The 20,510-nt window shown below is 46.1% G+C and overlaps 1 protein-coding gene across 2 annotated transcripts in view; it reads right to left on the reverse strand.

Moving 5' to 3' along the window:
• Nucleotides 1-1,737: 1,737 nt before the first annotated feature.
• pkd1b (polycystic kidney disease 1b) overlaps nucleotides 1,738-20,510 on the reverse strand; it is a 118,942-nt gene continuing 100,169 nt past the window's right edge. For both annotated transcript variants that reach the window (XM_051936479.1, XM_051936480.1), the window contains 5 exons: nucleotides 13,732-13,906; nucleotides 12,518-12,805; nucleotides 9,372-9,506; nucleotides 5,938-6,252; nucleotides 1,738-3,071 (listed from right to left, as the gene is read on the reverse strand). In XM_051936479.1, coding sequence (XP_051792439.1) covers nucleotides 2,307-3,071; nucleotides 5,938-6,252; nucleotides 9,372-9,506; nucleotides 12,518-12,805; nucleotides 13,732-13,906 — 1,678 coding nt within the window. In that variant the 3' untranslated portion in view covers nucleotides 1,738-2,306. The remainder of the gene's footprint in view (nucleotides 3,072-5,937; nucleotides 6,253-9,371; nucleotides 9,507-12,517; nucleotides 12,806-13,731; nucleotides 13,907-20,510) is intronic.

The following is a 20,510-nucleotide window of genomic DNA, read 5'->3' on the forward strand; positions in this document are numbered from 1 at the left end:
TTAAAATAGCCTGCCGGGCTCCTCCTTTCACAGGTTTCTCTCCATCTTCCTGGCCAGTTTCACCCTGTCAGCTTATTCTGGAGGCTTTGAAATAAACTTCACACATTACAGCGGCAACACTTCAAGCCTCGAGGTTACTAAGAAGATTACGAAAATTATTTCTAGTAGGATTGACTGCTGCAATGAGGTGTTCACTGGATGTTCACACTGTTCTTTATACAGCTTGCAGGTAATCCAAAAATACAAACACATAACTCCAGTCCTTAAATCCTTACACTGGCTCCCGGTTAAGTTTAGGGCAGATTTCAAAATTCTCCTTTTATCATTTAAAGCCTTAAATGGCCGAGGTCCGGCTTACTTGTCTGAACTTATCATGACTTGCAAACCAGAGCGCACATTAAGATCTCAAGATGCTGGTCTGCTTATGATTCCAAGGATTAATAAAATAACAGTGGAAGCTCGAGCGTTTAGTTACAGGGGTCACCCCTAAACTGTGGACTGGTCTGCCTGCTACTATAAGAGATGCCCCTTCGGTCTTAGCTTTCAGATCCTGGCTGAAGACTCACCACTTCAGTTTAGCACACCCTGACTAGAGCTGCTGAGTAACTGTACAGACTGCATCTCTGTTGTTAAGTCATTAGCACTAAAACATAAGGAATTTGATAGTTAGAATTTGTTACTAGCCCTCACCTACTCTGCTTCTGTTCTCGGTACTCAAATGTGGCACTTGGTGCCACGGCCCACCTGCCAAGTTGTTCTGCCTGCCTAAGGTAAAGTCATCTCTGATGGAGGATTGCAGGAATCATCGGGTAGAGGGGTCCTTTCATTGGATTGGCCGGGCTAGCACTGACTCAGCTGTAGAATGGCCAATAGGGGGAGGCAGCTTGATGTCCGAGGTCTCCAGGACTCTAAACAAATCCAAATCGTATTATGGGATATCATCTACCGTTGAATTCTGCTGTGAACTTGTAATATTTCTATTGCACTATTGTATTGTATTGAGGATTACTTGTGTTCTGTTCTGTGTATTTTATTGTATTGACCTTCTTTTTGACACCCACTGCATGCCCAACCTACCTGGAAAGGGGTCTCTCTTTGAATTGCCTTTCCCAAGGCAGAATGGAAAAGGAGTTAATTAGCAACAAAAACTGGTCACCTATTAAGAAAAGGGTTAGAATGAAAACATGCAGCCACTGCGGCTGTCCAGGACTGGAGTTGGAGATCACTGGTCTAACTGATAGGAGCTGTTTGGTGTTGTAACCAAGGAATTGCAACTCCATTCTGTTTTGTTTTGAGATCTTCAATTTGGTCACCTTGTCCCCCAGGCTGATGTTTGCTCGATTACGTTGACCTCTTTTGTTGCACTTCATGGTTTTGTATCATAAGTGGGATGGACTGGGCGATTCCTGGCCTGGATGGGAGGCCAGTGGGAAAACAACCTGGCTGGACCACTTGCTCCCCCGACACGCCATGTAGCTGCCTCCCTGAGCGACGTTACTCGTGTGTCATAGTCCCTTAGGGCAGCCTTGTTGGGTTCCGTTGATGCCACCAGGTGGGTACTGCAGGGATCCATCATCCCTACTTTGTTGGACATCCGTTTGACCCTGAAGTGTGTCCATCGGGCCATGCCCCAGCACTGGAACTACCCCCGGGTCCAACATACAAGAAGCGAGTTGGAATTGCGCGGATGAAGGACAAAGTTCACCTGGGAGGAGAGAGGAGAAGAGACAAGAAGGAGAAGAACTGCACTGTGTTTATTAAAGAAGCCTTTTCTGTAAGGGGTTTGTAACAATAAACCTTTGATTGTACCGGGATTTGTGTGGTGGTGCTGCAACACCCCCTACTGGTCACCGTATACTTGACGCATGTTAGATGTACTTCAGTTTGCTGCTCTGAAGTTTTCCACAACATCCTTGAAGGACTTTCATGCCACTTCCTCTGTCCCCACTAGTAGACCTTCGAAACGCCGGTCATGGGTGACGGGTCTGATTTGTGGACTAAAAACGATGCCTTGACGTCAGTTGTCGGCCACAGATTCCTAAATCCTTCACCTTCCGAAATAATTGTTTTCAGGAACATTTGTTTTCATCCGTGCAAGTTTTACACAAAGAGGAGACAAAAGAAAAATCAAATTCCGTCAAGTGGTTTACAGTAGGTGCCGCACTTTTCAGTTCTGTTTACTCCTATGAATCGGCTACAGTTGGCCATAATCTAAACTCTCCGCTTTGGCCTCTGTCATAGGTTGACGGACTTCATTTTGCTTTCGGTAGGCCGACGGATCTCTGCTTGCAAAGACTAAAGCTCTTTTAAGAGCCTTCATTATGCCAGGCTCTCCGCTTCACCGGCGCGTGGTCCACGTTGCGTCTCCCCTTGCCTTCTTCACTCTTTGGCCGGTCCCCATTTTTGCTCACGACAGTCGGAAGAGTCCTCTGGCTAAAATCTGCTGAGAGCGGAGGGCCAGAATACCAGGCTCTTCTGCGCGGAGCTCGGCCTAGTCTGCTCTCTGCCGCAGCTGACGACGGTGACGGTGGCACGAGAGCATCCCTGCAGCTCTCGATTCCCAAAAAGCCACCCGTTTGCTGTTGAAGAGGGAGAGGATGGAGAAGAGGGGACTCGGGAAATGTGGTATGGCTACGGGGAAACGGAACGGGAGCTCTGCTTGAAAACGTTGCCGGGGAAGGTGACGGTGAGGGAATGGAGACGGAAGGTGGCCTTTCCTCATTCCTCATCCGTTGCCAGCCCCGTCTCTTCCTTCTTTTTTCCGTGGCCATACGCTGAACCCTCTGCAGATCGCTCTCGATCTCTAGGAGGTCGTCGGTGACCTTATTGACACGGTCAAACTGCGTCAGCAGGCTGTTGACGGTAGGGAGGAGACGCTCCAGGTAGACCTGCACATCATAGGCCGCCGACTGGCTGCTCTCCATGAGGATGGAATCCTCCGAACCCGAAGAAATGGCCGAACCTGTGCGGGGCTCCTCTGAGGTGTCGGTCAGAGTTGGAGATGTTTTGGAATTCTGGGATGATCTTGAAGGGAGAGACTCGATTCCTTCAAACTTCACTTTGTGGCGAAACTGAAAAGACACGACATGCAGACACATTAGAGTCGGCAGAGCGAACACGGTGGACTCAGAACAGATTGAGACCCCTTCACTTTTCTTTACACATTCTTTATTGTAAATGAATACATTTTGCCATTTGTGTCCATCAGTGGCCCATAAGTGGACAACGTGTTTTCAGAAAGGTTTGCAAAATGATTTAAAAAATCAAAAAACTGAAACCTCTCATCCCTGTAAGTATTCAGACCCTTACGTCAGGGGAGCATGGTTGGTGATTGGGTGGCAAGGGGGCAATGGCCCTGGGCCTCCATATCCGGGGGGGCACCCAATCCAAAGAGTGTTGCTCTCTAGGAGAGCCCTGTTTCAAAAATAATTTTAATATGAACACATTTACATTAGGGTGGCGCAGTGGTAGCACTGCTGCCTCGCAGTTAGGAGGTCTGGGTTCGCTTCCCGGGTCCTCCCTGCGTGGAGTTTGCATGTTCTCCCCGTGTCTGTGTGGGTTTCCTCCCACAGTCCAAAGACATGCAGGTTAGGTGCATTGGTGATCCTAAATTGTCCCTGCCTGGGGTTTGTTCCTGCTTTGTGCCCTGTGCTGACTGGGATTGGCTCCAGCAGACCCCTGTGACCCTGTGTTAGGATGTAGCGGGTTGGACAATGACATAGCTCATTCTCAGTGAAGCACTAGGACTGACCGGGCCCAGCGTGCGAAAAGAGGCCTTCACCTCGAAAACTTTATGAAATCTATGTTTATGTCACACAGGACAGGAAATCGAACCCCCGGGTCAAAGGACCTTGAAAAGGGCTTCAGTACGAGAGAGATGCTCCGCCCCCTCTCCGTCTCCATCCCTCAGGGATTACTGTTTTAAGCATGACAAATCGTTGAATGCGGCTTGCAGGCCACGTATTACAGTTGCCAGAAGACCGACATGCCAGCATTGCTACAGTCATATGAAAAAGTTTGGGAACCCCTCTTAATTCTTTGGATTTTTGTTTCTCATTGGCTGAACTTCCTTTTAATATATGACATGCCTTATGGAAACAGTAGTATTTCAGCAGTGACATAAAGTTGATTGGATTAACAGAAAATATGCAATTTGCATCATAACAAAATTAGACAGGTGCATAAATGTGGGCACCCCAACAGAGATATGACATCAATACTTAGTTGAGCCTCCTTTTGCTCCTTTGAGCCTCTAGACGCTGTCCTCCTATAGCCTTTGACGAGTGTCTGGATTCTGGATGGAGGTATTTCTGACCATTCTTCATACAAAATCTCTCCAGTTCAGTTCAATTTGATGGACAGCCTGCTTCAAATCATCCCATAGATTGTCGACGATATTCAAGTCAGGTGATTGTGACGGCCATTCCAGAACATTGTACTTCTCTTTCTGCATGAATGCCTTTGTAGATTTCGAACTGTGTTTCTGGGTCATTGTCTTGTTGGAATTTCCAACCCCTGTGTAACTGATGCTTGAACATTTTCCTGAAGAATTTGTTGATATTGAGTTGAATTAATCCAACCATCGACTTTAACAAGGGCCCCAGTCCCTGAACTAGCCACACAGCCCCACTGCATGATGGAACCTCCACCAAATTTGACAGTAGGTAGCAGGTGTTTTTCTTGGAATGCGGTGTTCTTCCACCATGCAAAGCGATTTTTGTTCTGATCGAATAACTCAATTTTTGTCTCATCAGTCCAAAGCACTTTGTTCCAAAATGAATCTGGCTTGTCTAAATGAGCATTGGCATACAACAAGCGACTCTGTTTGTGGCGTGAGTGCAGAAAGGGCTTCTTTCTCATCACCCAGCCATACAGATGTTCTTTGTACAAATTGCGCTGAATTGTAGAACGACGTACAGATACACCATCTGCAACAAGATGTTCTTGCAGGTCTTTGGAGGTGATCTGTGGGTTGTCTGTCACCATTCTCACAATCCTGTGCATATGCCGCTCCTGTATTTGTCTTGGCCTGCCAGACCTGCTGGGTTTAACAGCAACTGTGCCTGTGGCCTTCCATTTCCTGATTCCGTTCCTTACAGTTGAACCTGACAGTTTAAACCTCTGAGATAGCTTTGTGTAGCCTTCCCCTAAACCAGGAGACTCAACAACCTTTGTTTTCAGATCTTTGGAGAGTTGCTTTGAGGATCCCATGCTGTCACTCTTCAGAGGAGAGTCAAAGGGAAGGAAGCATAACTTGCAACTGACCCCCTTAAATACCTTTATATCTCATGATTGGACACACCTGTCTATGAAGTTCAAGGTGTAACAAGCTCATCACACCAATTTGGTGCTGCAAGTAATCAGCATTGAGCAGTGACAGGCATTCAAATCAGCAAAATGACAAGGGGACCCACATTTGTGCACAGCCAGTTTTTCACATTTGATTTCATTTCATACAACTAAATATCTTTGTTCAGAAAACACAGCAGTACTCAGATGTTTCTAAGAAATGAAAGACATACCACTGTTATCTTTTTTGTTGAAAGGAGAGTCAATTATTATACAGGCTGAGAGGGGTTCCCAAACTTTTTCATATGACTGTATGTAATGGATACCACCAAGTGGAAAACAGAGGAGTTTTGGCGTCGAACCCTTCAAGAAGATCTTGCTGAACTTGATGTCAGTCTTGAAGAGGCCAAAATCATTGCCAACGACAGAGACAACTGGAGATCACTTGCTGCCCAATGTGCTGTAGGCCACAGGAGGACCTAAGTCTAAGTCTAAGTCATGGCCTGGTTCATTTGTGTGATTGGAGCGCCATGGGAGAAGTGCTCTCTGATTGTTAAATTCAATACACGTGTCACATCTAGCTAGCTGAAATCACCAAGTGTTAAATGGTTCAATTTGCTTGCTATCAAGCCATCTAGAGTACGGTACCTCTTTGGTCTTGCTAATTCCCATCCAGAGTTTGAACCTCTTGATGAAGAACTCGACCATCTCATAGTCCTGGGGCTCCAAGGCAGGCCTATACAGTTCCGTCTGCACCATCTTGTAACAGCAGATCACGACGGCCCCAAAGAGTCGACCGAACACCCAAATGACGCAGACCACATAGCTCAAGATGTACGATGGTCCAAACAGCGGGTGTTTGTGAATCATTGTGCCCAGCTGAGTTCTCCCTCGTAACACGGACACAAGCCACAGGTACGTATGGCCGAATGTCTGAAATTCTTCCAGTGTGGTGGAGAAGAGCTAAAAGAGAAGATACATAGAGATCGGTTAACCTGTCGATTCTTAGCCATACACTCAACGCTGAGCCCACGATACAAAGTTGTGTATGTGCTGCCCCCAAGTGGACGCATGGAGTACTACATCTGTGGCAAAGGGGGAGAGATACGACGACGAATGCAGAAACCGTGAAATCAAATGAGTTGGGAAAGGCGCATTTAGTGGCAAATCCGATTGAAGCGTTCAGACTTGGGTCTCACTTCAGATTTAGTAACACACAAGGGAAACCCACGGACCGAAGGACCTAAGATAAAAGGCAAATAAAAACCAAGTTAAAGATAAGGAGCTGTGGATACTTCTTACGTTTTTTCCTAAATGGTTACTCCTTTCAGTTCACTTCTGGTGCCTCATCTACAACAAGTGGAACTTCTCTATTTTGGCCGCACATTCTTTGTTTTGAATTTGTAAAGGTCCAGCGTGACGCTGATCACATCACCAATATAACTTTGCTAAGTAGTGGTCTTCAAAGAAACATCGCTGTAAGGATGTAAAGGCAACGCTAATTGAAGATCTTCTCGAAGGTCGCCGTGCATTTCTCTCTTCTTCCTCGATTCCTAACTTCTGTATCCTGGACTTTGTCTTGTACGCCTAAGAGCCACCGTGTTTGTCGGCTGTACAACTGCTCCATATTCAGGATTACTTCTCGCTTGTCAATGTGGTTCAGCGCCAAGTCTTTTTGTTGGAGGGGGTTGTGTGACTGTGTCCAGCAGGAGGTGCTTGCTCCCTGGGAATGAGTTCTTTTGTAAATGCGGCGTGTTACTTGACCCAAATCTATATAGATATACCATAAAAGACGATAGCCCTCACTAGCGATACGAAGTCACATAGCAGAAATAATTTCATGTCGACTTACAATGCAGATGATAAAAAGACGATTGATGCCGGTGACAAGACCCGGTTCTGGAGTGGGGGTCCGAGGCATGGAGTCTGTCGGTGTCGTCGGTTCAGTGGAAGGCATTTTCAGGAACAAATGGTGATGTCTTCCATTCGTTTGTTGGCTTCAAAGGTGCTAAGCCTTTATACCATTTTCTCCACGTGCAGGGACCCCCCTTAGGCGAGCATGCAATTCCAAAGAAGGCAACGATACTTAAACGAGGATACAATTCCATGCTGGCTTAACAGATAGAAATATCTCACGAACTGACTGCACGCTGTCCATTTGGCCCAAACAATCTTCTGTCATACTGTTTGCCTGGCAGTTCTGTGTGAGCCCCTGTGCTTAATCTGGCTTTGTGTGTCAGCCTTTTTATTTAGATTTATAAGATAGATTTGCACAGAGCACATTATTAAACTTCTGCCTATAGTGACCCAACAAAAGGCTGGATATACCGTAAGCAACAATAAGCAATTTCTCCGTTTTTGTCGTTCCTGCTTTCTGTATCTCACATTAGAAGCTCAGCAGATGTGGCTGCTCTTATTCTTCTTCTTTCTAGTATGGTGTCCTTGTCATATAAGTAGCCTCTGCGATTTGCTTGATACTCAGCAGATATCACGTTTCTTCTTTTTCCTTCTGCCATGTCACTTGGTTTTGTGAGCACTTTGCCATTATAAACCCATGACCACAGGTCACTTTGCTGAGGTTGCCACTACCTGAAATTTTTTGAATTTCCGGAACATAGCATGTTGTAAGCTTTTGATTAAGACCAACATTAAGATAATCTACAAGTAACTGTGTTACAGGCAGACAGACCTTAGCGTTTTACATACTGTATATACTAGATGTGCAGAAATCTAAGTAATCATGTAGATGTCAGCGTTAACAGTTGCATTGCACCGTCTATTGGAATTTATTTTGTAATGCAAATTGATACAAATACCTGTTGCAATGGCAAATGCAATGTGTTTCTTTACTACAAATGTTTGTGATGCACCATCTGTTGGAATGACACACGCAGTGCATTTTATTGCTACAGATGCTTTAAGCAAAAGAAGATTAAGAGGAGTCATGCCTGAAGTGTTTAAAATTACGAAGGGAATTAGTCCAGTGGATTGAGATGGTGATATTAAAATGTGTTCATCAAGAACACGGGGGCACAGCCGTAGACTAGTTAAGGGTAAATTTCGCACAAACTTTAGGACATTTTTCTTTACACAGAGAACTACAGACACATGGAGTAAGTGACCGAGGAGTGTGGTAGACGGTAAGGCTTTAGAGACCTTCAAAACACGACTTGATGTTATTTTAGAAGAATTAAGTGGGTAGGACTAGCGATTTTTATTGGGCTGAATGGCCAGTTCTTGTCTGGATTGTTCTAATGTTCTACTCTGTACTTCTAAAATTTATATATATTTTTTTTTATTTCTTACTATATTGAGAAATTGTTCTGTGTACTGTACTGTATTGTATTGTATTGACCCCCTTCTTTTGACACCCACTGCACGCCCAATCTACCTGGAAAGGGGTCTCTCTTTGAACTGCCTTTCCCAAGGTTTCTTCCATTTTTCCCTACTAGGTTTTTTTTGGGAGTTTTTCCTTGTCTTCTTAGAGAGTCAAGGCTGGGGGGCTGTCAAGAGGCAGGGCCTGTTAAAGCCCATTGCGGCACTTCCTGTGTGATTTTGGGCTATACAAAAATAAACTGTATTGTATTGTATTGTATAATGTTTCAATGTGTGTGATGCGCCATCTGTTGGAATGACAGAGACACAGCAACTGGACGGAAACACAAACTGTTTTTTAAGGTTGTTAGATCTGATCTGGAAAGGTCGGACTTCATGTTTGTTTGAAAAAATCCGAATTGGGCTGCAATGTGAAGATGACCAAGGCTCAGAAGTGACATTTGATGGGTGGTAAAGTGAACTTCAGGCCTTTCACTCTCACATTTCCATGATATGTTCCTAGCCACACTGTGTTGAAACAGAAACTACGTCACTGTGTCCCTTCTGCACATGAGTGTATAAGCGTCACACAAAAAAGGTAAATGAAGTACGAATGCCCCCATCATCTGCTTCACACGCAATTCCAGTTTTTTTTTGCTTGGTGTGTTTTGGGCATTTTCGGAGTTTGGCTAACACTTTTTCTGGTCCCTGGAAAGAGGCAATTCAAACAGACCAAAGCAGACTCGTGTCATCAGCTGGGCTCCTACCAGATAGCCGCTCTGTGCAAACACTCCAAGAAGAAAGAGCAGCTGGACGCTCGCCATGAAGAGCTCCCACCAGGCCTGTTGGACGGCCTTGCCGAACACTGACCACTTCCTCACGAACCTCAGCTGGTGAGCAATCTGTAGCAAAACAGAGAGACAGAGCAGGGTCGCAGTCAGAAACATGGTGAGAAGGTACCTTGTGATTCTTCTACCATGAGAAGTATCTTCATACCAATGGGTGGACTATAGCTCTTAAATGGTCAAAAATGGAAGAAAATTCCAAAAATCATTGCTACCCGCACTTCCATTCCTGCAGACTCACTTATCCGTTCATGATACCAGTGGTTTACTTGCAGCTGTTTTACGAGACGTGAGATTGACCAGTACCATGTCTGTGAAGCCCTGAGATCTCTGCGGCTGCATGTATGCTTCACCGAATAGATCACCGAGTGCCCACCCAGCACCGAGAGGTGTGGGTAAGTCATTGAACGTTATTCATGATGGGGACTGGGGCTTGCAATTATTCCCCGTGGGTCATAACCTTACACTGATTAAGTCCCTGCCAGCCATCACTATTATCGATTGGATGGTTTAGTGAGGTCCTCAGATCTGCCTCTGCTGCTGTCGCTCGTGGCTTCTACCAGACCACCTAGGAGACGTTAGAACTTGACTATACAGGTGCTGGTCATAAAATTAGAATATCATGACAAAGTTGATTTATTTCAGTAATTTCATTCAAAAAGTGAAACTTGTATATTAGATTCCTTCATTACACACAGACTGATGTTATTTCAAATGTTTATTTCTTTTAATGTTGATGATTATAACTGACAACTAATGAAAGTCCCAAATTCAATATCTCGGAAAATTAGAATATCAATTAAGACCAATGCAAAAAAAGGATTTTTAGAAATGTTGGCCAACTGAAAGGTATGAACATGAAAAGTATGAGCATGTACAGCACTCAATATTTAGTTGGGGCTCCTTTGGCCTGGATTACTGCAGCAATGCGGCGTGGCATGGAGTCGATCAGTCTGTGGCACTGCCCAGGTGTTATGAGAGCCCATGTTGCTCTGATAGTGGCCTTCAGCTCTTCTGAATTGTTGGGTCTGGAGTATTGCATCTTCCTCTTCACAATACCCCATAGATTTTCTATAGGGTTAAGGTCAGGCGAGTTTGCTGGCCAATCAAGAACAGGGATACCATGGTCCTTAAACCAGGTACTGGTAGCTTTGGCACTGTGTGCAGGTGCCAGGTCCTATTGGAAAATGAAATCTGCATCTCCATAAAGTTCGTCGGCAGCAGGAAGCATGAAGTGCTCTAAAACTTCCTGGTAGACGGCTGTGTTGACCTTGGACCTCAGAAAACACAATGGACCAACACCAGCAGATGACATGGCACCCCAAACCATCACTGACTGTGGAAACTTTACACTGGACCTCACGCAACGTGGATTCTGTGCCTCTCCTCTCTTCCTCCAGACTCTGGGACCTTGATTTCCAAAGGAAATGCAAAATTTACTTTCATCAGAGAACATAACTTTGGACCACTCCGCAGCAGTCCAAAAGCGAGACACTTCTAACGCTGTCTCTTGTTCAAGATTGGCTTGACACAAGGAATGCGACAGCTGAAACCCATGTCTTGCATACATCTGTGCCTGGTGGTTCTTGAAGCACTGACTCCAGCTGCAGTCCACTCTTTGTGAATCTCCCCCACATTTTTGAATGGGTTTTGTTTCCCAGTCCTCTCCAGGGTGCGGTTATCCCTATTGCTTGGACACTTTTTTCTACCACATCTTGTCCTTCCCTTCGCCTCTCTATTAATGTGCTTGGACACAGAGCTCTGTGAACAGCCAGCCTCTTTAGCAATGACCTTTTGTGTCTTGCCCTCCTTGTGCAAGGTGTCAGTGGTCGTCTTTTGGACAACTGTCAAGTCAGCAGTCTTCCCCATGATTGTGTAGCCTACAGAACTAGACTGAGAGACCATTTAAAGGCTTTTGAGTTAATGAGCTGATTAGAGTGTGGCACCAGGTGTCTTCAATATTGAACCTTTTCACAATATTCTAATTTTCCGAGATACTGAATTTGGGACTTTCATTAGTTGTCAGTTATAATCATCAACATTAAAAGAAATAAACATTTGAAATACATCAGTCTGTGTGTAATGAATGAATCTAATATACAAGTTTCACTTTTTGAATGGAATTACTGAAATAAATCAACTTTGTCATGATATTCTAATTTTATGACCAGCACCTGTAGACGAAGTAAAAATTGTAATTAAGGGTCCACAGGTGATCCTGTGGAAGATCATTACTAAGCCTCAAGGGGTGAGAGAGAAGGGCGGGTTCTACGACTAAACCCAGGGCCTTCTTAATGTGTGGGTACTGGCTGGGGGTCCCAGGAGCATAGGGGCCCATGATGTTTCTGTTTTGCTATCACACTACCTTGTTTGGGGGCCTATGATGCTGTAAAGACAGCCCTGTGGTCTCCCCCAGCTGACACCCCCAACAAGCTGGTGTCTTGCCAGAACCTCACCTCATTTTTCTCATCGGCTCAATTCTTCAGCATTCGCGGTATCCTCATTAATTTTCAAAAACGTAACCCTCACAGATAATGAGAATTGACCGTATCTTCCAAACTCGTCCCAGACTTTGTTTTCTCGTTACATTTTAAACAAGTGTCCGTTAGCCAGTGTGAACAATGTACCCGTGACTTCTTATGAGGTGTAGCTAGAATTCACAAAGGGGCGGAGCCTCCACTGGAAGTCTAATTGGTCACTCTACTCCCTTCCCAATAAAGAGGAAGCCACTCCCCCCCTGAGGAGAAGGATCATTAAGCTCCGTCTCAAACACACCCACCTGCTACTCTTTAAATGGCTGGCCAGACTGTATGAGGACAGTCTGATGACCCAAGGAGCGGACAAAGGGACAAACTTTTTTAATCAGCCACCCTGAGACCAACAGATGACAGCGTCACTCTCTATTTTAATGCCAGAAAGTTGCCCAAACCCTCAGGGTGTCCACTTATTTGCCAGCCACCTACACAAAAGCCCTTCGCTCAAATGATTGTTAACAGGCAAGAACAGCAAATAGTCTTCTCACTTCACGGCATCCTTCAAATTTCACGAATCGTTATACTTGTCCGTACCTTTAGGGTTAGAATGGTGAGCAGGATGGCGGAGAGACTGGAGGCGACGTCAAAGAGCAGGGCCACTCTGCGGAAGTCGGTAAAGCCATTCGGCTTGCTTCTGTGACACTGCAGCTGAGTCTTGAGGAAGGAAATGTAGGCAAAGTAGAAGCCAGCGACGCCAAGGGACAGCAGGATGATGAGGACCTGCAGATACCGCCTGCCCTGTTGGAAGCACCATCCTCTTTCGCAGTAGACAGCCCAGATTTCAGATGTCAGAAAGCACACACCGAAGACCAAAAGCATCACCTGTAAGTAGAAGACAGGAGACCTGGAAAAGGGTTTGGCATTGAAATGAACCACGTGATGGTGGAGGAGGATATCCCCACTAGAAGTGAAATCATCGTTGTCGCCGAAAACTAGAATCAAATCACGAGTAGCATCATCTCTGCGTTAGGACGGCGGCAGCACTAGACAGTGCTCTTTTGTAAAATACATGATAAGCTTTGCTCACCAGCTATAACGGAGAATAACACTTCGATAAGATGAAGTCGAGTGGAACTACAAGTTTATGTGCCGCCTGAAACTACACATCTAACACCATCATGGTGTATGGTTTGCAAAGCCTCTGACGTTACTTCTGGTGATTGTCCACCTGGAACTGACCGTTTCTTCCTGCCTGGCCTGTATTTGTGTTGCCATCTTGGAGAGTCTAATTTCAGACTCGTGTCTTCAGAGGTGTTCTCTTTTGCTGAGAAGCAGGATTTAATTTTGTCTTTACAATTAGCGAGGACGTGGGGGCGCCCCAACTCTTCATCCGGTCTTTGTCCTCTTTCACAGTGGTGTAGTCGGCAGGATTCCGAAGACTCACAAGATGAGTGAGTTCCAGGCTGTCGCTATGATTATGCAGGCCAGGCAGGAAGAGGCGGGTCCAGGTGGATGGACATCGGAATTGGCGTCAGAGGTGGTGAGGCTGTCAATCATCTGGTCTGTAGGAGGAGGAAGAAAGAGGCATCAGAAAACAGCACCACCCTGTGGATCGGCAGGGAATTACCATCCCCAGAGCCTTTAAGTGGTCCCCAAAGCGCACGTGTGTGACAGCGGTTTAGAAAATGACACATCGTTAACGGGCAAAAATGATAAACAGTTATGGATAATTGACTTTCCCATTTTGCAGCATATAATGCCTTCATTTAATGTCCCGAGTTGTTTTCTTTGAATGCCATCCTACATACCATAGATGCGTAGAGGAGGTCTAGCACAGAGCCAGACTGGTAAATATGCAGGAGCTGGATGCTGTCCGATGAGGCCGGTGGACCGAACTCAGGCCACTCCAACGTCATGGTCACAGTCACAAGCTGGCCGGTGTCCTGATGGTATTGTGAGAACTCCACGAAGAGCACTTTGGTCCTGCGTGAAAGTGGACACAAGTCAGGGTGAATCTGCACCACACCTAATGTGACAGTCAGAAAATAAAAAAAGGGAACCGCACTTAACAAGAGGAATGTCTCACAGTGACACACTTCTTCAAGACAAGAGCAGCAGGCAGTGACCAAGAGAGAGACCTCCACTTGTCAAAGCGGAGATGGGGCACCCTTGGCCCAAAGAAGACACTCGGAGTCTCAGGACAGACAGGCAGCAGAATCAGAAACTTTATTGTGCAATGTACGTGCAGACTCAAATCAGATGACTCGAGCAAAAAGCAGCCGGGCTACCTTACATGTATTATAATCTTTACGAAAAGTTGACCTCACTCAGCTCATTTGACACTCCTATTGGACCCCCTAAACCCCGTTGTCCTGGTCCTGCCTCTGATTAGTTCCACTAATATTTCCCCAGCCTAATGAGAGTAGCACTCTGTCTTATCCATGATGCCCACCTGGCAGGCCGTCTCCCCATCTTGAACCCCGTCCAATTCCTGCCACCATTATCTCTAGTCCTCAGCTCACGTCCGCCACCTGGGAAAATAAGGGGGGCTTGCTTGTCAGCCTCTCTCCATATACCTGACGTTGACTTGTGAAATATTGCTGGCTTCCAGGTTGCTAAGAAAAATAAAAAATATACAGTGTGGCAGACGACCAGGGATCCTGCCCCACCGGGATACCTGGAAGAAGGACGGACCGGGAGAAGGGCACTATCTTTCCCTGGGTGCAAGAGGGCAGCCCCCCTGGATTCCATCAGGGCCACGGAGACAGAGCTCCGTGGCCACCACCAGGGGGTGCCTGGACGGTCCTAGAGCCCAGGAAGTGCTGCTGAACCAGGAAATGTGTACTCCCGGAGTGCTTCCGGGTGCCAGGGCAGCACTTCCGACCACACTAGGAAGTGCTGCTGGAAGATCATTACAGAGCACCTGGAGCACATTCGGGGCGTGATAAAAGGGGCCGCCTCACTCCATTCGAGAGTCGGGTGGAAGAGGACGGAGCTTACGAGAGAGGAGTGGTGGCGGCTGAAGGAAGGAAACGGACTGAGTAGAGTGTGGCGATTTGTACACTGTGATGGTGATGTGTGGTCTGCAAACAAACGGTGCATGTTTTGAGTCCGTGTCCCTCTGTCCCAAGGCTGGTCTTTCACAACAGGCACAAGCCTTTTTGTGATTTAACCCTGGCTATACCAACGGGCACTAGGATATAATGCTTATTTTCATATACGCTCATGATTCTCTTTGAATATATGCAAATCATCATGTTTAAGAATATACTTTTATTCCAATCTGCAGGAGAATCCCAAAATGTGCAGCAAGCAGGACCCTCCATTACTAATGCGAGTATCGCCCCCTAGTGGCCAAGGAGGAAAACTATCTTAATACATAATTTGCCAGTCTCCTCACTCACTCACTCACTCACTCACTCACTCACTTACTCACGTCCGTCTGAAGCTGAATGTGCAGTCGCCTTCTGCGCACGTCGCCTTCTGCACAGTTGCCCGAAAAACCTTACGAGACCGACATTGCGGCAGATGGTGGAATTACGGCCGCGAAAATTCAAAGACAAAGGCGACTTCGATTAAAGCTCTAGAGGCCTGAAAGGCGATTTCGACTACAGCTCGAGGCCTAATTACGCATTCATTCAATACACCTATATCAGGTTTGTGGTGCTTATACTTATTATATATTATACTATTCCACTCAAGCCCGTTTCATCTTACGTTGTCGAAACGGGCTCTTTGTCTAGTAAGAAATAAAATGGTTAGCTCAGCCTTCAGCACAGGCTTGGAATGAGTAAGGAAAAAAATAAAACATAAAGCGGATTCAGACCACTTCACATTTTGCTATGCCAGCAGCTTTTTGCTCAAATCATTTTAAGATCATTTGTTTCCCTCTTCAAGAGGAAAAGTTGCATTTTAGAAATGTTGCACATTTATTTAAATTTAAAACCTAAAATATGCCATTGACGCCGGTATTCAGACCATGTGCTGTCACCCTTGACGTTCCATTCATCATCATGGAGATGTTCTGACACCTGGTTTGGAGTCCACCTGCGGTCAGTTCAGTTGTCGGGTCTGATTAGTTAAAAGGCACACAGCTGTCTATAGAAGATCCCACCGTTGAGCAAACACCAAGCAATGACGTCAAAGGAACTGAGCTCAGAGTCAGGACCGTGTGGAGGCCCAGACCCGGAAAGGCTACAGAAACATTTCTGCAGTACTGAAGGTCGCCAAGAGCACACTGGCCTCCATAATTCTTAAACAGAAGATGTTTGGACCAACCGTGACTCTTAATAGAGCTGGACACCCAGCCAAACACAGCAATCATGGAAAAAAACCCAAAACAAAGCGCCATTTTAAGAGAGGTAACCAAGAGCCTGATGGTCACTCTGGATTGAAACCTCCCGTCACACACGTGCACACGGGGGACAGTTTACAGGCTCCAATAGTGTCACTCGTCAGCTCTCACCTGATCCTCTCACCTCTTGTGCTGAAGACCCTGCCTCCCGATGACATCACCACCGGTCCACCCCCCCACCTCGATGACGTAATTTCCAGTACCCAGAATCCATCTTCCTGCCCCATCAGTTCCTGCTCCTGACTCCACCTCTTCCTCTTATCCACCTGTGAGTCAGTTCATTTGTGAACTCTGCTTCTTTTAATTTGCTGATTTTTCAGTATACGGGGTGGCCAACCACCAAATCTTGTTCTGTCTGCTGCTTATTTTTTACCCCACACCAGAAGGGCAACCATCACTGCAGCACTCCACTGCTCTGGGCTTTACAGCAGAGTGGCCAGATAGAAGCCTATCCGCTGTAAAAGACACATGGAAGCCGACCCTCAGACCCTGAGAAGCAAGAATCTCTCGTTTGATGAAACCAAGACTGAACTGTTTGGCCTCAGTTCTAAGAGTCATGTCTGGAGGAATCCACACACTGCTCGTCATCCAACAGTGTGGCGTGGTGGAGACTGGGAAACTAGTCAGGGTTGAGGAGAAAGCCGAAGAGAACAAAGTACAGAGACATCCTTAATGAGGACCTGCTACAGAGTGGTCAGGACCACCGACTGGACCGACGGTTCAACTTCCAACAGGACAAAGAACAAACAACACAGGAGTGGCTTAGGGACAACTCTGTGAATGTCCTTGAGTGGTCCAGCCAGAGCCCACATCTACACAGTAGCCATCCACCGATGTCCAGCTACAGCATTCGCAACTGTACAACCTGATAAATGTTGATGTGGGGTTTCAGGCGGCACACACACACACACACACACACACACTTGTTAGTTATTTAAAGTGTCCCTAGTTAAGGTATCATTTTATGGACAGGCCCATCTCAATATGGCTGCCGAGTTGTGCTTCTCAGTGTGGTTAGTTCATGGCGTGTGAGTTGCTGCTTCATCATGATGGTGTGAGGGAGCGAGGGGTAAAGCAACTGACTATATACATTCTCTATCCAAATTCTTACACCAATAGGGCGTCGGGCTACAGAATGGCCTCTGATGCCAACCAATCATAACAGCCATACTTCAGACCAGTGGGGGCACACAGTACCCTTCACACCTGCCCCTAAAACCTTTTGTTGAGCTGATGCTTGCCAGCTAGGTGGTCTGGCTTTCCTGTGAGGGTTGACTGAGAGGGTCCTGCAGAGAATCAGTCACTTGCCAAAGTGGTTTCAGGGTCTTAAACAATCAAACCATTGCTGTTCTTATCAATGGTGTAGCACTGAAATTACATTGCTTTGTCTATGTTACAATTAAAGACGTACAAAATTTTTATCAACTTATATACAAAATTTCACACCACAATGAGGGGAAAAAAATGAATTCCAACGATCTGAGCCCAAGGCTGCCAACATCACAAACTGGGAATAAAGTGAAGGGTTGGCAGACTTTCAGAATCCACAGTAGAAGCAATTTCCTTGCGCACATGTGATTCATCAGTCGCTTCGGATTAGGCCATCAGACCATAGCCGTCCTGGGCAAGAGTTTTCCACGCCGTGGACTTTTCTCATGTCGGCTTTCAGCGTTTTATGTTGCCGGGGATCAGCTTTACATCACATCCCGGCTCCCAGTGCGCCTGTCAGTCACTGATAGCTAAGCTGGCATTCTGCATTTTCCACTTGCGCCCCACGTTTTACCCTTCCTGTGTCTCTCATCACTTTGACCTTTTGATTTTTGACTCCCACTTTCACGTTTTTTTCCCCAGCTAATTCCATATCCCCTCTTTATGCTTTTCTAGGATTGGTTTTCTTCCCTCTAGGCTGCAAATTCCTGCTAATATGGCAAAATTGCTCTCAGCCAATAGAGAGCAGCATATACAGTGCATCCGGAAAGTATTCACAGCGCATCACTTTTTCCACATTTTGTTATGTTACAGCCTTATTCCAAAATGGATTAAATTCATTTTTTTCCTCAGAATTCTACACACAACACCCCATAATGACAACGTGAAAAAAGTTTACTTGAGGTTTTTGCAAATTTATGAAAAATAAAAAAACTGAGAAATCCCATGTCCATAAGTATTCACAGCCTTTGCTCAATACTTTGTCGATGCCCCTTTGGCAGCAATTCCAGCCTCAAGTCTTGTTGAATATGATGCCACAAGCTTGGCACACCTATCCTTGGCCAGTTTGGCCCATTCCTCTTTGCAGCATCTCTCAAGCTCCATCAGGTCGGATGGGAAGCGTCGGTGCACAGCCATTTTAAGATCTCTCCAGAGATGTTCAATCAGATTCAAGTCTGGGCTCTGGCTGGGCCACTCAAGGACATTCACAGAGTTGTCCTGAAGCCACTCCTTTGATATCTTGGCTGTGTGCTTAGGGTCGTTGTCCTGCTGAAAGATGAATCGTCGCCCCTGTCTGAGGTCAAGAGCGCTCTGGAGCAGGTTTTCATCCAGGATGTCTCTGTACATTGCTGCAGTCATCTTTCCCTTTATCCTGACTAGTCTCCCATCCCCACAGCATGATGCTGCCACCACCATGCTTCACTGTAGGGATGGTATTGGCCTGGTGATGAGCGGTGCCTGGTTTCCTCCAAACGTGACGCCTGGCATTCACACCAAAGAGTTCAATCTTTGTCTCATCAGACCAGAGAATTTTCTTTCTCATGGTCTGAGAGTCCTTCAGGTGCCTTTTGGCAAACTTCAGGCGGGCTGCCATGTGCCTTTTACTAAGGAGTGGCTTCCGTCTGGCCACTCTACCATACAGGCCTGATTGGTGGATTGCTGCAGAGATGGTTGTCCTTCTGGAAGGTTCTCCTCTCTCTACTGAGGACCTCTGGAGCTCTGACAGAGTGATCATTGGGTTCTTGGTCACCTCCCTGACTAAGGCCCTTCTCCCCCAATCGCTCAGTTTAAATGGCCGGCCAGCTCTAGGAAGAGTCCTGGTGGTTTCGAACTTCTTCCACTTACGGATGATGGAGGCCACTGTGTTCATTGGGACCTTCAAAGCAGCAGAAATTTTTCTGTAACCTTCCCCAGATTTGTGCCTCGAGACAATCCTGTCTCGGAGGTCTACAGACAATTCCTTTGACTTCATGCTTGTTTTGTGCTCTGACATGAACTGTCAACTGTGGGACCTTATATAGACAGGTGTGTGCCTTTCCAAATCATGTCCAGTCAACTGAATTTACCACAGGTGGACTCCAATGAAGCTGCAGAAACATCTCAAGGATGATCAGGATGCACCTGAGCTCAGTTTCAAGCTTCATGGCAAAGGCTGTGAATACTTATGGACATGTGCTTTCTCAATTTTTTTATTTTTAATAAATTTGCAAAAACCTCAAGTAAACTTTTTTCACGTTGTCATTATGGGGTGTTGTGTGTAGAATTCTGAGGGAAAAAAATGAATTTAATCCATTTTGGAATAAGGCTGTAACATAACAAAATGTGGAAAAAGTGATGCGTTGTGAATACTTTCTGGATGCACTGTAGTTCCAAATGAAGAGCGGGACCATTGTGGTCCAGGTGGAATGGCCAGCTATGTACCCCCTGGCTGTGATCACCTAATCTCCCAACCCTGAGTGGCAAGAATGGCATCTTGTGGATCTTCGGAGCAGGGCAGAGGAAACTCTGCATGAAGACAAGGTTACACATTTTTCTCAGCCGTCATGAGGGGTCAGTAGCATATAAAAAATATCATTTATGGATGGAGTTCGTGACCCTGTGTTTGTATATAGCGGGTTGGATAACGAATGGATGGATGGATGGATGGATGGAGTTCTCCATTACAGCCTAAAGTTTTCCTCTGGCTTTGTGACCATTGGAGAGAGTGACACTTTACAGGTGTCACTAGAGGGGCTGAGGGCTTGGGGACAACTTGAAACCTTCCTAGAGAACCAAAGCTGTCACTAGTGAGCGTGGGCTGGAGATCATCCAGATAGCACTGTCATGGTTCTACATGCAAAAGGGGAGGGAAACCGCCAAAACCCCTGGCCTCACAGTTGAAGCTAAATTTAAGTAACGAATGGATTAAATCCAAAATGGGGTAAGATGTCATACTTGAGAGGCCCAAGGAATGTACGCTCCAGGTCTTTGCCTGGAAATTCAACTTCCCATGAGTCATTTGGCTCATCACTAGTTGAGACCGGC

The sequence above is a fragment of the Erpetoichthys calabaricus genome, chromosome 14, assembly GCF_900747795.2.
Source record: "Erpetoichthys calabaricus chromosome 14, fErpCal1.3, whole genome shotgun sequence".
Lineage (NCBI taxonomy): Eukaryota > Metazoa > Chordata > Cladistia > Polypteriformes > Polypteridae > Erpetoichthys > Erpetoichthys calabaricus.